This window comes from Notothenia rossii (genome assembly GCF_949606895.1).
Source record: "Notothenia rossii genome assembly, chromosome: 5".
Classification (NCBI taxonomy): domain Eukaryota; kingdom Metazoa; phylum Chordata; class Actinopteri; order Perciformes; family Nototheniidae; genus Notothenia; species Notothenia rossii.
Window position 1 is genome coordinate 36,682,794 of NC_136903.1, and position 22,131 is coordinate 36,704,924.

Genomic DNA, 22,131 nt, shown 5'->3' on the forward strand with positions numbered 1-22,131 from the left:
AACTCTAGTGCAGCAGCAGAAGAGGGAGGCCTCTGGTGTGGGGACTGCTGTATTTTGACCTCTTAGCCTAGGATTGATATTTGTATATTTCAAATGTTGATTATAATGAATGTTATATGGATTGGATTGTTTTAAGGTGTTTTCTGTGTTGTATTTGGGTCAGAGTTGGGATTTTGTTAGTCTAATGGGGCCACCTTAAGGTGGGGCATAACAGGTTATGGTCAATATATAAATGTAAACCAAAAAATGTTCTCTATTAAGTTTTGGATGTATAAAGAACCAGAGTTCCCTGCCTATACTGTATGTCAAGCATTAACTTCAGTTTAGCATTTTTGGGTAATTGCTCAAAAGCTAAATCATTAGCTAACTGGCTAGAGCTACAGTAAGCTAACACGCCTGAGCAGCCCCTATTGAATACAGTGTATGGAGCAGACATACCAATACCTGCTAATCAGTGCTAACATAAATAAAATAATACTGGAATTTAACTTACTGGAAAACACAGACTTCTTGGACGGTCTGTTAGTACGATACATCCCAATGGTCGTAATGTAGGCTCAATAACAACTTGAAAACAGTCTCAGCAACACGCACATGATACGGGCCCCCAGAACAGTATCCGCGGGAGGAACATAATCCTAGCAAATGAAACCTTGCTGCTCATCCAGTTGACTCCTGACTCTTTGACGGCGGAGAGGGAGTATACAGATATCAGTGCAAAATGGATATGTTTAGTTCACTAAAAGCATGAGCACATTCATGCACAACGCTACAGAGTAAGACTTCTTATCAGCAGCTAATCTCATTAGCTCATTGCTATACCTACATTTTTCTCATAGCAGGAGAAAGAGAGAGGATGGTCTCTTCTCATACTATGGTATACTAGTGGGTCTTGACACACTAGGGAGGGGAGACATATTTGGAATGCTTAAAATGTAGCATTGCACTTCCACAAACTTGACACATTGGTAACTGCTGGACAGTAAGACCTCACATTGTGTTTTAAAATGCAGATTTTTTTCCGTATTAATTTTGAGTCTAAGGACTCAAGCCTAAATGAATGTAAGACTGTGGAATCATCAGGATTATTTTCTCAGACTTTGCGAAGCCCACTCATAGAGATAAGACATTGAACAAACCAGAGTACAAAATGTTGACAGAACTCATATTTTAATAATTCTTAACAAGTATAGGTATGGATTTACACTCAGTTCATAACTTTGTTTTTTATGCTTTGTATTTTTGTACATATTCTGTGCGTGCAAGGCAAAGATAAACAAGACTGTAGAAAATAACTTCTTTCCAAGTATGAGACGCAGGCTCAGGAAACTGAACTGAGGTCTGCTCTTACAAAATACACACCATCCTCCACAGCCACCTGAGAGTTTGATAGAATAAATATACTCCTGTTGCTATCTCACACTATCTCTGATCATATATTGGTCATATCTGGTCTCTTATGAAATGATAGATATGGTGATTATTACATATGTGTGTGTCTAATGTAATGACCCTAAAATGTCACATATTGATGTGATTCAATAGAAACATGCAGAGCTTTAGTGTCCCATGTGTACATTTCAAGATACTAAAAGGCTGATAGTAAAAAATAAATAACACTTAACAAGGCAGGATATATTTTTCCCACATCGATCGCATGATGAGATTGTTAGAAGTATTGTAAGGGAAATGGATTTGACATTGTTTTCAATGTGTACAATTATTTGAGAAAATAACCATAAAATTGGGTTTTTTCCTTTATTTGTCAATTCCCTTTTCAAGATGTTGGTTAACTAGGATGTTTTGGTATATAAATGTAAAAACATCAATGTTTTATGTTGCTTAATCCTAGTCTGGTGACTGGTCCCAAACCTCCAAGTTGCCAACCACATTTGAAAATAAACTGATCGATTCAAGTCTGGCTGTACTGTTGATTATGTGAGCCAGTTTAGCCTTTTATAAGCTTAACTTCAATAATCATAACTGAAGTAATCATCCCACTGTCACACTCTGAACCTGGTGTTAGCTGTTTGCCCCTGTAGCACATGAGGAAATGGTATTGAGGGTTAGTGTATTGCTGTTTTCTTCCTGGATAGTCTTATTGTATGGGGCGGCTGCAGTTAAGGAGGTAGAGCGGGATGTCCACTGAGATCTGCGATACTTTGACTGCATGTCTAATGGCGCATTTCCAATGCTAATATAGTTAGGCCTTGGTAGGCCAGGATCACTTTATGCTGCGTTTCCATTACAGTTTAGGAACTGGGGCAGTAACTATAGTAACACAGTATAGGCGGAGCCGTGACGTCATCTTCAATGCGAAACACAACACCAACACCAGCCGTTAGCTGTTAGCACTCAGAGCACACAGCTCTTCATATCTGTTCAGAATCTAGACAAAAGTTAAACAAGTACAAACCACAGACTGTCTGTGTCATGGTGAATACAGTCGCTGGTTTATTTATGTCTGTATAGGCCGTTGTTGTGAGTGTAGACGGTCGGTGCATATACAACGTTAGCTTAACCGGTCTCCATTCAGAAAACACGCATTTTAAAAGGTTTTTCGCCTGCCGTCTTGTCTGCAGACTTGTCAAAGCATTAATTCATAGTTTTTATTAACCGGTATCAGTATGTTGTTACTTCTGCATCATTTTGAAACGTGTATTACAATTAAATCACGGTAAAATATGTTCATTTTGTTGTAGTTGCCAGCGATTCTCTCACTAGTTTAGCATACTCAGCCCGGTTGTTGGCCCTGAAAGAACCTCGATTTTGGAGGGCCAGAAAACTGTGAAAAAGTACCCGCTAGCCGGAACTACGCCTAGTGGAAACACAACCAAAAACGGGCACGGCACGCTTAAACCGCGCTGTCTTTGGGCAAGACATCCAACCCCAATTTCCTCAATCAGTGTATGAGTGTGAGTGAATAAGCCTTAGATTACATGATGAGCAGTTTGGCACCCTGTAAGGCAGATCTGCAGTGTATTAACTGACAAACTAATTGTCAGTGTGCACTATTGAGTGGCGTAGGAATGAGTTATAAAGCCCGGAATGAGTTAGCATTTTAGCACTTCATGTTCCCTGGTCTAGAACTCAAAGTTTTTTGAAGGAGTTTTCAATTAGATGCCTGAAATAAGGTCTGTGGTTAAAACAAGCTGAAGAGATGTTCACATTTTGTTCTACGACATAAAATATGTCAGCGTTTGCTAACATGTGACTAAATGTCATCACACCAAATGTTAGCCGCCTTTAGCTTAGCTTAAAATCATAAAAGTGGTGTTAATATGTGGAGATGATCCTGCTGAACAAAATGTGTTAGTATCATAAACGTGTGTTTGCCACAGATCTCATTTTTGTAACATTCCAATGGAAATATCCCACTGCTTTGTGTCGAGGGAGCCATGGTGATGCTAACTTCCTGGTCGGCCCACAAAAGAAATCGTCATCACTGCACCACTGTACAGGAGCAAAGAAACTCTCTCCCAAACAGCTATAGACAAAAACAAAAGCAGAGGATTACGAGGGGAAAAGCAGAGTTAAAAACATCATGCAATAAAAAATGTGAGTTACCACAAATGCCCAATTTTAAAAAATGTACGCAAAAGAGGGCCATATGTATAAATGTGGATGAAATACCAAAATCCAATTGATGGAATATGTCCAACTAGTTCAAGAGCCTTTTTCCCTGAACCCGTTCATCTACGGGAAAAAGATATCAACAAGGAAAAGTGAAGAGATATACTCTTTTAATTGTAAACTACACCATGTGCCTTTAAATCCCTTATTAAATAAAAATGATAACATGTGAAATAAGTGAGTCTTTGACATGATGTGTTAATGAGCCACACTCATAGACGTTCTGTTCAATTAGCCATCCTTGTGTGGAGATCACACAATAAAGATATCTCAACCACACACTCCTGTCAGTTACTCATGCAGCTGATGCTGTCTGTGTCCCATTTCAGACCCAACCTCCTTGGAAGGACTCAGATGACTCTTAAAGGTTTCCTCAGACTGAATGGAAAGTGAGTTTACAGGCAATCAGTTGCCTTCTTAATGCAAACATGCAATGGATGCAGATTTTCCCCTGATGATGCATGTTAAAACAGCTGCCCTAATCAACGTAGAGATTTTGCCCTCAGCACAACAGGCCCCGGGCTTGGGAACCACATGGTCACTGGTCCAAGTTATAAAATATACGTGGTTTGGACTAGTAGCTGGAGATGAGCCAGTTCACCTCCTGGATACTGTCGGGATGTCTTTGAGCAAAGCACCAAACCCCCAACAGCTCCAGGGTGCTGAACTGCTGCAGCCCAGCACTCTAACAGCTGTTCATCAATTGCATTCATTTGTGCATGTGTGTATTTCATGGCCTACTGTGTAAAGGTCCTGTTTGTCATTTAGTTTGTCCACTTTTTAATGTTTTGGGTGTTTGACCACTGGACGGTTTGTGCAGTGTGTGTTTATCCACCTCAAACGGACAGTACAGCGACTGTGCAGACGTTCGCTGTAAGATGGCAACAAAACATGCACCAACCATGTGCACTAAATTAGAGCCTGTATCCACATAGCGCCTTTTCTGAACACTAGCATATTTTTCTCAATTGATTCAAATGAGGAGTGAGCACATGCGGCAACGTTGAGAATAGACCAGGGTCTTTTTTTGATGCTGCAAATGCTTTGAGATGAAAATATTAAATATTTTCAGAAAAGCGCTGGCGACATCGCTGTAGAAATGTTCAGCTAGCAAAACAAAGACATACAGCATAGTTTGAGCAGAGCAGGTGAGTGTTGTACTCTACCCATATTTGGATCTAGTTGTGACAAGCTCAATTATACAATGTGTGAGAGCAAGAATCCTCCAGTTGTTGCTAATGGTAAAACAAATTGGCAAACAAATAAAAAGTAGCCGAAATATTTAATAAAATGAAAAGGGGCGATGCTAGCCTGTCACGCAACAGCAACGTTGTCAAGACGTGGAGACGCTGTGTGGACACAGGGTCTTGGGTCTGAGACTTTCAAAGAGAGCACCCTGACACGGGACACAGCAGCTTTCTACAGGGGGGTACAACATTCATGCTGTTCTCAGACTTGGTATACCCTCCTATATCCTGATCTCAGTGATGTCACAGCCCCCCTCTCTTCCCAGGTGCGTCTTATGTCTTTTTTTAAGTCCGTGTTTGTGTTATTCGGACAGAGGGGGCTCAGTTCTTTGGTCTGCTGCTTTCACTGTGTGCATTTTAGAGAGCTCCTCCTGTGTGCTGTTCCTCCCCTCCTCTGGGGGGGGGGCTGTGCCAGGGCTTTTCTTCTTGAGGGACAGGGGGCTAACTCGCGGGTTTTCTTGGGATTCTGATATAGCTGAGATTGTGCCGGGGGTCTTCTCTTGGGAGGGTGGGGACAGTAGCCGTTTTTCTCGAGTTTGAGGAAAACGGGGGCCTGTGCTGGGGCTCTTCTGCTCAGATGGGGGAGTTACAGGGGGCTTTTGGAGGCCGTGGGTCAGCCTCTCCAGGACGGGTGGGGGTTTGTCGGAGGCTGCAGTTGGACTGAAGAGTCGGGCTGCTGATGCTTCTATGGAGGAGGGACACGCTGAGCCTGGGGGGAGGGGCTTAGTTTCAGCTCCACAGCCCATCCTGCCTCTTTCTGCCTTCAGCTCCTTTTCATCCTGGACAGTCTTCCTCTTCTCTTCTTGTTTCCCTGCGTGACCGGCTGCATGGAAGAAGAACAGATAGACAGATGTAAGCACTGAAAGAAATACTGCTCCAAAAAAAAGTACAGAAATAATGAAAACACAGCGTTTTTGTTTGTTATCGTTTTTCACTTATTATAAGAAAAATATCTGCCAATAGAACAAGTGAAAATCTACTGAGCCCCCTAGGGGACATGGGGAAGAAAAAAAAAATGTTTGAAAATAAAAAATAAAAAAAAACCCTTTGCGAGATCTCGCAATACTTTTGCGATATCACGCAAAACCCCGTTGCAGTTTGTAGACGGTCCCTAAGCATTCCTCTCCCTCCTCAAGCTGCAGATTGTGACTAATTCTTGATGTTTAGCTCGTATGACGGCGCGTATCGAACTGTTCTGATAAAAACGACTCTGTAACTCGTTGTCTACCTTGCTATGATTGTAAAGTCATGTTGTTTGTATTTTTACAACGTTATGTTCATGAGTTATTGATCCGCGAAATTCGAATCTGTCAATAACTCAGCTCAGAGGGACGTGCATGTCCCCTCGCTCTAAATGCTCTCTTGAGGTGTCTTCACTTATGTGAAACCCTTTATATATACAGTAGGGGTGTAACGGTTCACAAACATTTCGGTTTTTAGGTCACGGTTCGGTTCGGTACGTTTTCGGTACAGCAGAAAAAATTATCACAAAACATAAAATATTTTTGGTGTTTTTTAAATTATTATTAAACTGTGAATAATGTATTCACTCAAATAAATACAAAATATAATAAAATAAACATTAAGGTGCAGCATTTCGATGAACTGAAATAATCTGTATTTGAACTGTACTGTACTAGTACCTAAGCAGCCAGCTTGACATTAGGACTTGCTTGTCATTGTATTTTCATGTTTTTTTAAAGAAAAATTAACTTGTCCACATTGCTTGCCGAAAGGGCAGATCTACTTGCACTAACAATGTCTCCTGCTGTAGAGAACACCCTCTCGCTAGGTACAGAGGTAGCAGATACAGACAGGTAGCGCTTTGCTAACATGGCAACATAAGGATATTTGGCGTTTGTAATAGCTTTGGCTCGGTTTGAACTTTTTGCGAGTGGTGGAGGCTTAAATGCTAGTGGGAGTTAGGTTTGCACTTCAGTCTTTTTTCTTTTGGTACCGGTGATATTCACGTTCGGGTGATTCCTTTTCAAATGAGTGTGCAAGTTTGATGTATTGCCTATGTGTGAAAACTGATGCCTATTGCCAAGCATTGATGTTATATCTTTATATTTAAGGCCAAGCGCAAAGTAAAATCGATGAACCACTCCATTATTGTGGTTTCTGTGTTGCCATAGCAGCCGAACTGACCAGGAAGTACATTGAGCTAAATGAAAAGTTTTGAGAGATCTCGCAAAAGTATTGCGAGATCTCGCAAAGGTTTTGCGAGATCTCTTTTTTTTTTCAAATAATTTTTTTTTCTTCTCCAAGTCCCCTAGGGGGCTCCGTAAAAATCTGCTTGGTAAGATTTCCTGAAACAAGATATTCCTGATATTTAGATAAATTACATCCTGTAATTAGCTGGGAAAAAGGATTTTGAACTATTTTGGACCAGGATCAGGAGATGTTGTGTTACAAAATAAGCCAGAAATGCTTTTCCGTTTTCTGGTGATTTTCTAATATCAAGTAAGATTTTTTAAATTTTTAAACAAGACGATAAATCTTTTACAAATACCACACTAGCTTAAAAACCTTGTGACATGTTTCATCTGAGCTACAACTCAAAATAAGATGTTTTTAAGAATCTTTGACTTAAATAGATACAGTACTTAGGATGCATTGTTTAAAATCATAGACCCTATATCTCACTGCATTGTTACTTCTTAAAGAGCAACTTCCAGGTTAAAGACACCTGTGAATAAATGTGTAGGAAAATGATGAAGACACTAGATTTTCAAAAAAATATACAAAAATATACACTACAGTGACATCTGGCGTCGTTTTTGTAAGAAATGTTCACTTCTGCATAAAAAAGCCTCGGCACGTGACCTCCCGCGTGTGACGTAACACGGGGGACACAAGGGGGAGAGCGGCCGGTGTAACGTATTAATAAACATGGATCCCAATGCTAGTTTCGACACAGAAGACACAGAAGAAGTTGAACATGAATATTCGAATGCATATGACGGACCACAACCTTATAATTATGAGCCTGCTAGGCGTCCAAGAGACCAGGAGCAGCCAAGGATTAGAAGAAATAACGGCCATCGGAGAGAAATTGAGCTGTGGTGTGAGGAGAACCAGTGGAGAACTGGGCAGCTATCTTGGTGAGTGACCGGCGTTAGCTACAGAATGTTAGCTAACGTCACATCACAACATTGTAAAGTTAGCTATCATATATCAGGCTATAACTAAAGTAACATTGATAATATAGTAACGTTACTGGCAGGACTGTTGATACTGATCCATAACAGAAACTAATGCGCAAGTATCAGCCGTATCTCGCGTTACCTAATGCAACTCCACACTACGGTGCTGTGTACCGGAGGAGAGACGCGAGATACGGCTGATACTTGACGATCTGGCGGAGAAAGGTTGTGGAGCCTCCGTTGATATGCCGTTGTAAATGGCTTGATGGAAAGCAGGTGTGTAGTCGGGGAGGGTGCACAGCTGATTGCAGCAGGTGAGTGGAGGTTGAGCCGGGAGCCAGGAGTGACAGCCACCACGCCCACACAAACAACACAGACAGGGGGAAACAAACAAACACAAAGGAGACGGCTGGAGCAGTACAGCCACCACAGCGTTACATAATGCAACTCCACACTATGTCTTACGGTGCCGTGTACCGGAGAAGAGAGAGAGACAGCAGCGAAGGGGGGGGGGGGAGAGAGAGAAGTAATACGGTTTCCTGATAAAGCTGTGGAGAGTATGTGCTGCAGGGAGGTGGATGCACAACGCAGCCAGGAACGAACGCTAGCTCCGGTCCTTTTTACTGTGGACTCGATGTCCTGACAGGCTGGTATTTTTGCAACCTGCACAAACACAATACTGCACCATGATTACAAATGGTGAAATACAATGTAAAACTACCGAAAAATACCAGCTCCTTAAAACACAACCGCTCTACTCAACGCAACTCTACTATACCCGCGGTCAGAGAGCGGAGATGTGTCCCCTGTGTGATGTAATATGATGCGTTTGACGTATGACCTTAAAAAAAAGCCGTTTTTAAGAGCAAAGCTCAAAATTGCTCCTTTCCCTCTGAATTCCTGCCCTTATGTCTCGTAAAACATATCAAATCCTGCATTCACTTTTTTAATTGTAATTTTCAAGCAAGTTTAAGCATAAATGTAGAAAAAATAAAAACCTGCAAGATGCTCTTTAAGTTATTATGTCTATCTATTATAAAGACATATTCTGACTAGAGATTAGACAAATATAATTTGCAAGATTTGGGTTTTTTGCAGTGAGAATGTGTTTCAACAGAAAGAAAGAAGCAACATGTCTCTTATATTAAGAGAGATGCAGAGTTCAGTTATGAGCATGAACCCTCCTCTCACCCTCCTGAGCTCTCTGTGCTTTCTCCACACAGGAAGGGTCTTCAGTGCAGGGGGGCAGGTCTCCTCTGGAGCCGCAGAAACGGATAGGAGACCTCTGCAGCACCGCCTTCAGCTCTGAGAGACATGGAGACAGATTTTAACTTTAATCATGACCGTGTGTACAAAATAACTATAACAGCCAAGTACACCAGTCAAGTAGTGTATCAGTATTTATGTATAAACAAAAGTAAAGTGAAATGTCAGTTTGTATCAGGGTTCTCCATGAGGGAACAGGGTGATGCTGAATCCTTATCAGCTGTTCTTTTAACAGCTTTAAAGTAGAGAACATTTAACATGTATGTAATATAAAGCTTGAGAGAGCGGCTTCACCCCTGGCCTTTTTAGGAATTTGCTTGAGAATGTTCCAGACAATTGTTATTCACTGCTGACGAAGGCCTTCATGGAAAAGAAGAATTTCAAGAGCCAGACAATTCTATCATGTTATCGTTTCTGCTGAATCAATAACCTCGCTGTTGTTCCTTTAGTTTTCAAAGCCTCACCTTGCGTCATGGCCAGAGTGTCCTCATGGACCGACACAGCTCTGCGTTTCAGAACGGGCTTCAAGTGTTGCCGTGTCTTAGGAAGACTCTCTGAAAGTATACAAGTGAATAAACAAATCAGCTTTTCTTCAGCTACTAAATGTAGGAGGCGTGTGGCGTAGTGGTAGAGTGCGTTGGTGTTGGGATCAGGGGGTCACAGGTTCAAACCCCACTGCAGTCAACATGTCGTTGTGTCCGTGGGGAAGACACTTCACCCCAAATTGCTCCTGTGGGGATTGTCCACAGTATTGAGTATGTAGGTCGCTTTGGATATAACAAGTAACATGTAATAATGTAAAACCTACTAACATGTGGTAGACCACACACACATATTAACACGGTTTAATATTGTTATAATTGTCTGCTATTCACTCCCTAAGACTGTAACAAATGTTGGGAGATAGCAATTTGCAATTTCTACTTTTACATTTTAATTATGTTATACCTGGTACTTTTTTCAATACTCACTAACTTCATAATGCTGCTACTTTTTGATTATACCTTGTATTTGTAACTTTACTTTTCATCCATACCAATCCACTTCTAATATGGAGGAGGATGTGGTTTCAGTGAGACGTACCGTCGGTCACTGACTGTGCTTTCTCCGAGCGCTCCTGTGTGCCGGGCCCCCTCCAGGCAGACGGAGCAGAGGGGAGCAGCTCCTTCCTGGGGGACAGAGTGGAGGCTGCACCCGGGGGCCGCTCCTGGCTGCCGTTCTGGATAAGAAGATCAGAGGATAAAACTCAGCGAGCCGTGACACAAACAATAATAATAATAACAATAATAATACATTACATTTATAAAGCGCTTTTCCTGGTGCTCAAAGCGCTTACAAGCAAGTAAAACAAAAATAACAACAAAAGTAGAAAGTGCTAAGCTAGGTGGAATAAGGGCAAGGGGTTAGTTGATTTGGAGTTGAAGGCAAGAGTGAAAAGGTGAGTTTGGAGGGATTGTTTGAATGATGTGAGAGTGTTGGCGGATCTGACGTGGCTGGGGAGGGAGTTCCAGATTGTGGGGGAGGCTGCTGTGAATGTGTATGTGCTGACTGACTGAGCATGGAGCCAGGGAATGCATGTTGCAATATGGAAATCAAAAGTAGTTTATGGTGACACACCTAGCTCAGAAGTCTAAACGACCATTGTGGAACAAATCCTTACTTCAGTTGTAGTTTGTGCTACTGTTAATTTGTATTGTGTTTCTTGTCTTTCTAATATTCAGTTCACCCTCAATGATAAATACTGGGAAGAAATGTATCACATATACCTCAAATGTGTTCATTTTCTATCTTTCTTTCTTAAGTGTATTCAACAAATATCGTTTTTTTCACTATATTTATTTATTGAATGTAACTTCTTTATGAAAGCAGTGCATGGTTTGTATCCCCCTCCTTCTGGCAACCTCCTCTCATGGTTTTTCTTCTTAGAGCTTTTCAGCAGTTGTCTTTCTTAACGTTGCATTGATCTTTTGTTTTGCTTATGCTGAAGCTTTTCATAATCCAATACATGCTGTCTTCTTTTTTTTTTTTTTACTTTCTACCCTTCAGAGCATTCTTCAGTGCACCATTTTAACCCATATGTTACAGGTGCTTTTCACAGAAATGTGATGTACCCTGCAGTATTTTCTTCTAATTTATTTTATCTTCATCATAATAAAGTACATTTTCCTTAGTTTGAAAAAAAAACATATCCTCTCATTCTCTATTGGTTACTGAACTGTCTGCTTTTTGTAGTCTGTTTCAGGAAAAAAGATTCGCTCACCTTTTGTCCTGTTCCATTTATATAAAAACCTGTCTGAAAATGAGCTGATCAGATTTTGGCCACTTTATGATGCCATAAGGCAGGGGTGGGGAACCTTTTTCCTCACAAGGGCCATTTCAATTTTTTCAACATCCTCCGAGGGCCGTACAAATAATTGGCCTCTGCTTAAAAATACTGAAATCACAGCCCATTCATTTCGCCTTTCTTTCATGCTGTGCAAAGAAAAAGCAACCTCTTAATCCAGATATCTCACCATGACTTGCGCATGCATGCACGTACACGGTTGTGGCATGACCACCAAAACAGAAAGATATGGATAAAAGATGTGAGCAAATGTATTTAGTATCCTATCCATGTGAACATGATTTAAGTGGGTGGGAAGATTTTTTTTTTTTAAATGTTGAAGTTAAAAGCATCAATCTGGTGCACTTTGAGAGCAACATTAGGAGATCTATGGATACATCTCTCAACACCCATATGAAACAGAACAGTAAGCAGATTTCATTTTTCTTTATGGATATTTTACAAATCACTCCCCTTTCAAACTGTATTCTCTGTTTACTTTATTCTCTTTTTTTTTATAACTATAATAATCATGTAAAGATGTGCCTTTACCTTGCTGGTTGTAGAAAAAGCTTCTTATATTTGTTAGCATAGTTAGCTAACCAGATGCTAATAACAACAAAGTTATTGACTGTATGATCAGTATGACAGATGAATAGATCACCACTGGGCTTTCAACTAAAGACAAAAAGAAAAATGTAAAAAATGTGTACGGCTCCTTATGGGTACTGACATTTGTGAAGTCCCGGCCCGGAGCGACGTCCTGGTGCTCTCTGGCAGCTCTAAACCCCTGTCGGACGAGACATATACCACGTGATGACACGTTAAGCTCGTGTTGTCTTCAAGGAGCCTGACCTTGGCCAGGAAAAACAGGCACTGGCTTGTTTAATTCTTTTGCGGGCTAGATTTCAGTTTCTTTTCTTTTCTGCGTGTGTTACCTTGAGGGCCGTATCCAATTGTATTTAATTTAAGTCAATGTTTAATTCTTTCAGTGTAACAAGTTCATGCTTCAAAGCATTTCCTCCTGTGTTGTTATCAGTTTAAAGTTATCATAAGAGGTAAATATTAACAAGGCATTGACATGACACTCTTGCTGCTGGGTTCCCTCTGAAGTTTCTGACTGACTGCAGTGTTACCTGTGCTGTAGTATCGCTCAGCCGGCCGTCATGGATGTGTCTGAGCTGCACCCTCCCTGCTGAGCTGCTGGGGGGGGGAGCGGAGGAGGGACGGGTTGCCCCCCCGGCAGGAGATGCCGGGGTGGGGAGGGGAGGCTTGGCTGCCACGGCAGGTTTAGGCGGCAAGGGGCCGACTGGGCGCTCATGAACGGTGGGTTTTGGGTGAATAGGGGGATCCGGTCTGATGGGGTCCAGTGCTCTCATAGGATGTCTGGGGTCAGCTGGAAACAAGGTGCAGAGACAGTGAGTAGAAGACAGTGTGTGAATGATGCAGGGATGATTTTTGTAGGCCGACCGGGAAGTTAGCATTGCATGGGATACCTTAACAAAAAGCAACAAGATTTCCTTTTGATTTAGAAAAAGTGCAGAAATTAAGCTCTGTGGCAATCACACTTTTGATACTTACTTTTTCAGCAGGATAATCTCCACATATTAACACCACTTTATAGTAGTTGAATTATTAATAGTTATTATAATGTTTTAACTCCAGACATACACCAGTGGGCTATTTGCCAATATACAGTATATCAGCCGTAGAACCAAACATGAATATCTCTTCATCCTAAAATGGCGGTGGCGAGCAAGCTGCTAACTGAGAATGCGGAAATCCATCATGCCAAACATTAGCCACCTTTAGCTTAGCGCTGATGACATGTTGATAGGAAGTCACGTCACAACCTTATATAATCTTTGGATTTTTGGCAATTGAATTTACGCTTCATAAATAATAAAGTACTGTTAATATGTTGAGATTATCCTGTCGAACAAAACGTGTACAGTAGACTACCAGTCAAAAGTTTGGACACACCTGCTCATTCGAAGGTTTTTATTTATTTTAATTATTTTCTACCTTGTAGATTAATACTGAAGACATCAAAACTATGTGGAGGCCAGGTCATCTGACGCAGCACTCCATCACTTTTCTTCTTAGTCCAATAGCCCTTACATAGCCTGGAGATGTGTTTAGGGTCATGACGTGTTAAAAAACAGATGATGGTCCCAGTAAGAGCAAACCAGATAGGATGGCATGGCGCTGCAGAATGCTGTCGTTGCCATGCTGGTTAAGTGTGCCTTGAATTCTGAATAAATCACCAACAGTGACACCAACAAAGCCCCCCCACACCATTACACTTCTTCCTCCATGCTTCACGGTGTGAACCACACATGCAGAAACCATCCGCTCACCTTCTCTGCGTCTCACAAAGACACAGAGGTTGGAACCAAACATTTCAAATTTGGACTCATCAGACCAAAGTACAGATTTCCACTGTCTAATGTCCAATCCTTGTGTTTCTTGGCCCAAACAATTATCTTCTTCTTGTTGTTCATCCTCAGTAGTGGACCTTTGCAGCAATTGGACCATGAAGGCCTGATTCACGCAGTCTCCTCTGAACAGTGGATGTTGAGATTTGTCTGCTACTTCAGCTCTGTGATCGTTTATGTTGGCTCCAATCTGAGGTGCTTTAATTTGCAGTTATGTATTTATCCTCTGCAGCAGAGGTAACTCTTGTTCTTCCTTTCCCGGGGGGGTCCTCATAGCGTTTGATGGTTTTTGCGACTGCTCTTGAGAAGTTCTTGAAATGTTCCGGATCGTCTGGCCTTCATTTCTTAAAGTGATGATGGACGATCATTTTTCTTTACTGAGTTGAGTCATTCTTACCATAATATGGATTACAACTAGGGATACTCCAATCGCCAATTTTGGGGCCGATCACCGGAATCAGTATCGGCCGATACCGATCGCCGATCTGATCGAGTGGGCGGGGCCTATGGGGATCTTCCATTTAAAGTGATGTTTAAAACTCAGTTAATGGGGCTCATAAACTAGCGCTTCCACAAACAACAACCAACATCATTATTACATTCAAATGAAGTACATTATTCAAGTTTACTCTAACTTTGGATAATAACAAGGGATAAATATTTTCCTCTCTTCCCCTCTCTCTCTCTCCTGACAGCCTGTCAGTATCGTCTCAGGCAGCTCACTGATCCAGTAATGAGTGACCCGACGAATATTTTAAGAATACATATATTTATAACTAGTTTAGCTTGTTCCAGAGGTAGATAAAATAGCTAAGTGTGTTAGGTTTAACTCTTAGCGTGTGTTGCTCCGCTCACCGGTCCGTCTCAGCGGGTGGAGCTGCAGGATTTCTGCTTCGCACGTTGCATACCGCTATTTTATTGTCATTTTCGGACACCTTAAAATACTGCCAGAATGGTGAAGCCATTTTGGCGAGCTTGTTTTGCCGCGCACAGAGAAAAGTGTCAAGTATTTTACGTCATCATTTTACGTCATGCGATCAGCTCTCGCGATCGTCATTTTTAGAGAGCACCGATCAATCGGCAGAGAGTGAGTATCGGCCGATATCGATCGGCGGCCGATCGATCGGAGCATCCCTAGTTACAACAGTAGTCAAATAGGGCTTTCCACTGTGCACTAACCCTAACACTGCACAACACAACTGATGGTCTCAAACCGATTAAGAAGGCAAGTAATTCCACAAATTGACTCTTGGCAAGGTACACGTGTTAATTGAAAACCATTCCAGGTGACGACCTCATGAAGCTGACTTAAAGAAGCCAAGAGTGTGCAAAGCTGTCATCAAGGCAAAAGGGGGCTACTTTGAAGAATCTAAAATATAAATCATATTCTGGATTTTTTAACACTTTTTTGTTAACTAAATCATTCCATATGTGTTCTTTTAGTTTTGATGTCTGTATTAATTTACAATGTAGAAAATTATTAAAATAAATTAAAAACCTTCGAATGAGCAGGTGTGTCCAAATATCATGTGTTTGCCACAGAGCCTTTTTTCTGCAATATTCCGTAATTCAATGTTAAATCTCATTAAATCGCTATTTGTCGATGGAACCAGGGAGATGCCAACTTCTTTATACCTGATGACGTGGACATGGTTCTGGGCTTCATGTATGTGGGAGGAGGTACAGGCTTGTCCAGGATAGCACCTGAGGGACAGAGACAGTAGGTCCCAGTAAGACTGAGGGTCACTTTTAATCCGAGCTGTACATGTAATGAATACAACAGAAACACCGTGCTCCACTGAAGCCTTTCTAATTAAGTGACACAGCAGTAAGTGATCTGCTGCTCTGTTCTCATAAGCAGGAGCTTCACTGAAGGTGCAGCAGCAACATTACTGCTGTTCCCAATTAGTTCCCAAATGAAATGAAAATCTACGGTGGTCGACAATTGGCTTCAACGGCCCAGAATAATCCTATTAGGTGAAGACTTTTCTTCATTTGCGTGTGATTTGTCGGATTAGTGTTTTTTATTTACTTAATTTTTGAAACAGTGGTGCATTTCTCCTTATGGAAGTGTTTTGGGCCTTTGTAACACGTTTGTAACAGTCTGCTACTGTAGAATCACTTCAAATGTTACACTTTTCAACACGACTTTGCAAGTTAAATACTGAAGATTGTAAAATGATTAGTATTCATTTTTTGTGTTTAAAGATTTGAATAGAAATGCACTCTCACCTTCAGAGTTGGCCTTTCTCAGCTCCTCGTCTTTATTCTAGACACATATTAAAATACATTATTAAACTACTCAACACAGGATCCAGAATGTATGATGGATAAGCAGTCCTCGTTAAATAAATGTGCCACAAATATATAAAATCCTTCTAAAACACACACACACAAATCCTACCTGACTGGTTTTGGTGTCAGCAGGTGGAGTTTTGGCCACGCCCATTCTGTGCAGCATCACCTGAAGCCTCTGTTCAAAACTAGACGTGCTCTCAGACGCATGTTTCTGAAAGAGCATCCATAGACATTTAGAATAATAAAAAATGCATTTTTGTATGTTACTGTCAGTGCTGTGGTATTCTTCACCATAATCAATCAAATAATCAATCATCATAAATGTGGACCAAACTGATAAACACATGAAGCCTGCAGAATACTTCATCTGACAGAATCTGATCTAACACTTAATGATTACAGTTGTCTTGCATTCTGGTAACAACTGAAACTGCTGCAGGACTTCTGAGTGTCTCCATCTTTTAAAGGATCAAATGCAGCTGACAGATGCTGGAATTTTTCCAGATAAGTTCTTGTTACATCTCTTAGCTTTGAACTCTGACAGTCTGATCAAGATTAAGAGTCTGTTCAGTCCTCAGGATAGACTTTAGGACAGTATCTGTTCTTTTACATGTTGTTGTCCTTTTACTACTAACAAGTAGTACCAATACAATAATCTTCAGCCTGCATCTCACTACAGCAGTGCAGGAATAATATTACTGTTGATAAATTATAATTATTTGTATTACCAAGCCACAGAAAATAAATATACATGTACATTTTACAAACCAGTTTCTGGTTTTCTTTGAAAACGGGTCAGCTCAGACTGACCTTACTGTGTGTGTCATCCTTGTCTTCAGGCTCTAACCCTGTCAGCAGGATGAGGCTCTGGCTCTTTCCCTCCCTCAGCGACCTCTTGGTCACCTTGAGTCTCCTCTCTCCAAACGGACTCCCTCCCAACATCTCCTTCATCTGCACCCCGCCCCTCTCCTGCTCCGTGAGAGGGGAGGTGACCACAGGACTGGAGGGGGGGCCTGGCAAGTGAGGAACTGCCTCTCCTGTCGGATTGGAAAGCGTGGCAGTGGTGAGGTCGGGGCTTGTGGCGGTGTTGGGGAAAGAGGGAGTGGTGTCACTGGAACGCGTCGTCGTGGTTAAAGTCTTGGCAGGCGCCATCGTTCCCTTCGCATCGCCTGTAGGATGCTGGCCCGGGGCAGCGGTTCCTTCTGTGGTGGCGGCATCATTACAAACGTTAGCATCCTCCACTGACCTTGCCCCTCTCCCCTTGTCCCTGTCCCTCTCCCTCTCTTTGGCCTCGCGGAGGGGTCGGATGAGGTCTGCGATAGAGGTCCTTTTGACCTTCACCCCCTCTCCTCCTCCCTCTCCCCCTCCTGCCTTGGGGGCTCGGCCGCCTCTCCCCCTCTTGAAGGCAAAGAAGTCGCCAAACTTTTTCTTGATGTTTTTGGTGGGAAGTGTGGTGGTGGGGGTGACAGAAGAGGGGGGTGCGGGGGGAGTGGAGGATGTAGAGAGGAGGGGTACATCAGGTGATGTAAAGCATGTGTCAGTGGATGGGACAGAGGGAGAGGTGACAGTGGTGCTGGGGGAGAGGGTGATATTGTCAGACGAAGAGGAAAAGGGGGTTGAGGCTGAGGGGGTGGAGCTTGAGTCTGGGGGAGTGGCTGGGGCAGGGATTGACTCCTCCCACCGGCCTTTTCTGCAGCAGAGACAGCAAAAAGAGCAACAGACAAGAAGAGACACTCAGTACTACCACTACTGCTACAGGAGTCAGGACACATGCTCAGTTCAGGTGCACAACACAACAAGAAGGGTCATGCAGACGGCCCACAGAGCAAAGACATCCGTCAGAGAGAGACCACACTGGCACACACCATGATCCAGAGCACCATATCTAAACGACTCTTGGAAGGATTACCATTACATTTGGTTTGGATATTTGGAATGGTGCAGGAATGAGTTCTTAAGTTCTTGAGTTCTTCTATTTTTGGTTCCCTTGTCTAGAAGTCAACATTTCTTTTGAAACTAAGTTTTGGTTGGATGCCTGAAACAAGATCTCTGCACAAGCTGAAGAGATTTTGTTCAACAACATAAAATACGTCTGTGATCGTGAATTTCCAAAATGTCTATGTGTCGTAAAAAGAGTGGTTGCTAACAAGGGACTAAATAAGACTACTAAATGTATCACGCTAAACATTAGCCGCCTTTAGCTTAGTGGTTGTGATGCGCCATCATGTATTTTCATTTTTTTAGCCTAATGTTAGCATTTTACTTCTGTCAATAGCATTTATGCTTCAAAGATCATAACATTGGTGTTAATCTGTGAAGATTATCCCGCTGAACAACGGGTAAGTAATGTACAATAAGTACATGAAAAACATAAATACCGCACTAATAAATGGCCAAACTTCTATGTGTCATAAAAGCGGCAGTTAGCAGTTAGCTAGCAACTGACTAAATGGGGAAAACTAAACATCATCAAGCCGACATTAGCCGTCTTTAGCTTAGCCATGGTGAAGTCATGTACTGTAGTTCCTTAATAGCTTAACGTTAGCTTTTTACTTCTGGCTATTACATTTAATCTTCAAAAAATTAAAGTGGTGTTAATATTGTGAGTATATAATGCTGAACAAGACTTGTAAGTATCATAAACGTGTGTTTGACATGGATCTTTTTCTATTCCGAAATCTATGAAAAAAATGTAGGATGCTAACTTCCGGGCTAATATTTTTGAACTACTGAGATTTCGTCAAGCATTATTGTCAGGTCCCAATCAGGTACTTGTTTTAATCCATCGATGATGAACAGATATGCTTTCATTTCAGCAACTGCTGCAGTGTATTGGGCTGGAACAGTTTTTTGGGCTTCCACTCTTTTTTTCTCCACTCACAGTCCAGATGGGGCTACAGAGCTGTGATTCAGCAGTTGTGGTGGACGGCAGCTGCTGATGGATGCTTTTGCTTCATGGCTGGTGTCGACGAAGGGTGAAAATGAAAACATATGGACGCCAACAGAGGGCAGTCAGAGATGATTCCATTCAAATGACTTTGCATGTCTTCAACTTTACAAAGACATGTAGTACAATTTGAGTGTAAGTTGTGTTGGATGCATAACGCAGGTCAGGTCAACCTGCTTTAGCCAACATGAGGTTACCAACTCCCTTCATGTACAATCACCATCATGTGATTGCAGTCACTAATATAAGATGGGTTGTGTGATCAATTCTTCTTTCACTGATGAAGAATGTGAAATATTGTTGGTAGTCCAGGAAAACGCTACAATGGGACCCTTTGAACTGAACATATTTGTCTCACAGCAGGCCAACTACCTTTATTTTAATTATTGTTGTATTATTTCAACCCAGTCTCACAGCATTTCGAGTTATAGTCACGAAATGTAATATATTGATTCGTGTTCACCAACACGATTTCCCCCTTTTTTTCGTGTCATACAGAACGATTTTAAAAGCAATGTATTTCTATTGGTAGTATGCTTCGTGCCTGCACCACATATTTTTGTCCGGTTGGGTCTTGGAAGAACGGAAGCTGTGTGGTTCATAAAAACATTTTCTTACTCAATATCAAGCCACGATTATTGTTTTTATTTTAAATCGTATAATGTCGACAAACCAAGATGGCAGCGCGCTAGACAGACGTGTTTCTCTCTCCTCCGCACAATCTTACTAATCCTGATATAAAACCAACAAACTACGACAAAGTGAGCAATATAGTTGCTAAAGAAGACCCTGATGCCCCCCCAAAAATCCGTTAGAGGTCGCGGAAAAGGAAAAGCCCAATCTAAAATAGATTTTGGCCCGTCCATACAGGGTGAAGAACCTACAGCTAATGCTAACACAATGGCAGATGGGAATGTTGGGAACGCCGAAGATGAAGTAACTAGAAACTTGCCAATTCTCGAGGCTATCAAAGACCTAAAAACAGACTTCTCCATCAGACAGGATGGAGTATTGGCTGCAATTGCTAAAATGAGGAAGGAGGTTGGAGAATGTATGGAGCGTGTTAACAATGCAGAGTTTCGCATTTCTGACACAGAGGACACCATCATCCACCTACAGGCTAAGGTACAGAGTCTCGAGAGTAAAAACAAAGTCTTGGAGGACAAAGTTATCGACTTGGAAGCAAGGTCCAGAAGTTCTAACCTAAGGCTGGTAAATATGCCGGAAAAAGCTGAAGGCGACGACGCCTGCTTATTTCTGGAAAAGTGGATCCCGGAGGCCCTTGACATCCCCTCGCTAAACTCGAAGCTAACCCTGGTACGTGCACACATAATTGGTCAGAGAAGCGATCCAAATGCCCCCCCGAGGACACTGATCATGAAATTCCTGAATGACCGAGACAAGATGACGGTGCTGAAAGCAGTCAGAGCTAAAAAACAACTAGGCCGGTCCGGTTCTACCCAGACCTGGCGGCCGGGATACACAAGAAGCAGAAGGAGTTCGACGCCATGAGGCAGAAACTTCGCACCATGGGGATTCGATACGGCATGCTTCTTCCTGCCAAATTGCTGGTGACACATAAAGACAAAACACAAACTTTCGAGACTCCAGCGGACGTAGAGGCATTATCAGGCGAACCGAGGAGGAGATGCCGGGTCGAACAGGGCTATGAGGCCAAAGAAATGGCTAGCTTGCCAGCATAGCTCCCGTTAGCGTACGGGCTACAAGGAACGGAGCATTTAAAAACGGCCACCTTTTCTTTGTTGCTACGTTCTGATTTGAGTTGAGCAAGGTAATCGCTAAAATACTGAATATTTCTATACTTTCTATATTATTTTACAAACTTGTGCCTTGATATATATGTAACACGGACTTATTGATATGCTATGGTTCGTGTGGGAAAGGACACCAGCGGAGCTCCCAGACTGGGGGCTAACGCTACAGATAGCTAAAGGCTAAGCTACTCTTTGCTATCTCTTTGTGTTTGCTTCACCTCAATGCAGGTAGCCGTTAGGGATATAATTGTGACTGTGTGATTGGAACTTTATTTTCTTATGTTTAAAGGGGTATTCACACGTTGCAACGGTATAATCACTAGAATGATTGTGAAAACATTACGTTAGTAAAGTTCTAGCTGAACATCAGTTATTTGTTTGGTTTTAAACCGGTACCCCATGAAGCACTCCGCGCTAGATCCCTTTGTTAAGTTCCGGGTCAGTCTGACGACCGAAGGGTCAATTATATATAGTACAATCATGGCACAGTGTTGTTTTGTGATTCAGAGTGGCCTTTACAAACCTCGTTACTCTGTGTTCTAAGGCACAAACATGAATACTTATAATTTAGTTTAAGGACAATCTTAGCTACAGCCGGATGTGCCTTGACATCTCTGCTCAATTGTGCACTGTTTTGAATAAAGAAAAAAAAGGAAAAGAGTTTGGTTATACCTGAAATACAGGAGGGAAAGATTACACGTTGGGGTGGATGGCGTTGTTTGACTACTCCTCACCAAGTGTGGAGTGGTATCAAGCTATACTGGAGTCTACAGTAAGGAGGGGGGAAGAAGCCTGGGTTATGGGCTTCTGGGTATGTGTTTTGGGGTTGATGCACTTAGAAGCATCCATGTTGTATATGTTGTTATTATTTGTGTTACTGTTGTCTAGGGGTGCTCTAATATGTTGCTACATGAAGAGTCCATTTGGAGTGGATAGTTATGACCAGCGGACTAGAAATTAAATGTACATCCTGGAACTGTAGAGGGGTGCAAAAGATTAAAAAGGTGAAGCAGGTGGGAAGGTTAACGGATTTACAATCCAAAATTATTTTTCTTCAA

General features: G+C 42.0%; 1 protein-coding gene across 1 annotated transcript in view; it reads right to left on the reverse strand.

The window, feature by feature from the left end:
• Positions 1-1,153: 1,153 nt before the first annotated feature.
• The window catches only part of carmil2 (capping protein regulator and myosin 1 linker 2), a 98,194-nt gene continuing 77,216 nt past the window's right edge, over positions 1,154-22,131 (reverse strand). The window contains exons 33-42 of the mRNA XM_079684777.1: positions 17,162-18,041; positions 16,458-16,562; positions 16,286-16,322; positions 15,689-15,757; positions 12,752-13,011; positions 12,349-12,405; positions 10,376-10,511; positions 9,757-9,846; positions 9,218-9,331; positions 1,154-5,703 (exon numbers count right to left, since the gene is read on the reverse strand). Of these exons, the coding sequence (XP_079540903.1) occupies positions 5,183-5,703; positions 9,218-9,331; positions 9,757-9,846; positions 10,376-10,511; positions 12,349-12,405; positions 12,752-13,011; positions 15,689-15,757; positions 16,286-16,322; positions 16,458-16,562; positions 17,162-18,041 (2,269 nt within the window). The 3' untranslated portion in view covers positions 1,154-5,182. The remainder of the gene's footprint in view (positions 5,704-9,217; positions 9,332-9,756; positions 9,847-10,375; positions 10,512-12,348; positions 12,406-12,751; positions 13,012-15,688; positions 15,758-16,285; positions 16,323-16,457; positions 16,563-17,161; positions 18,042-22,131) is intronic.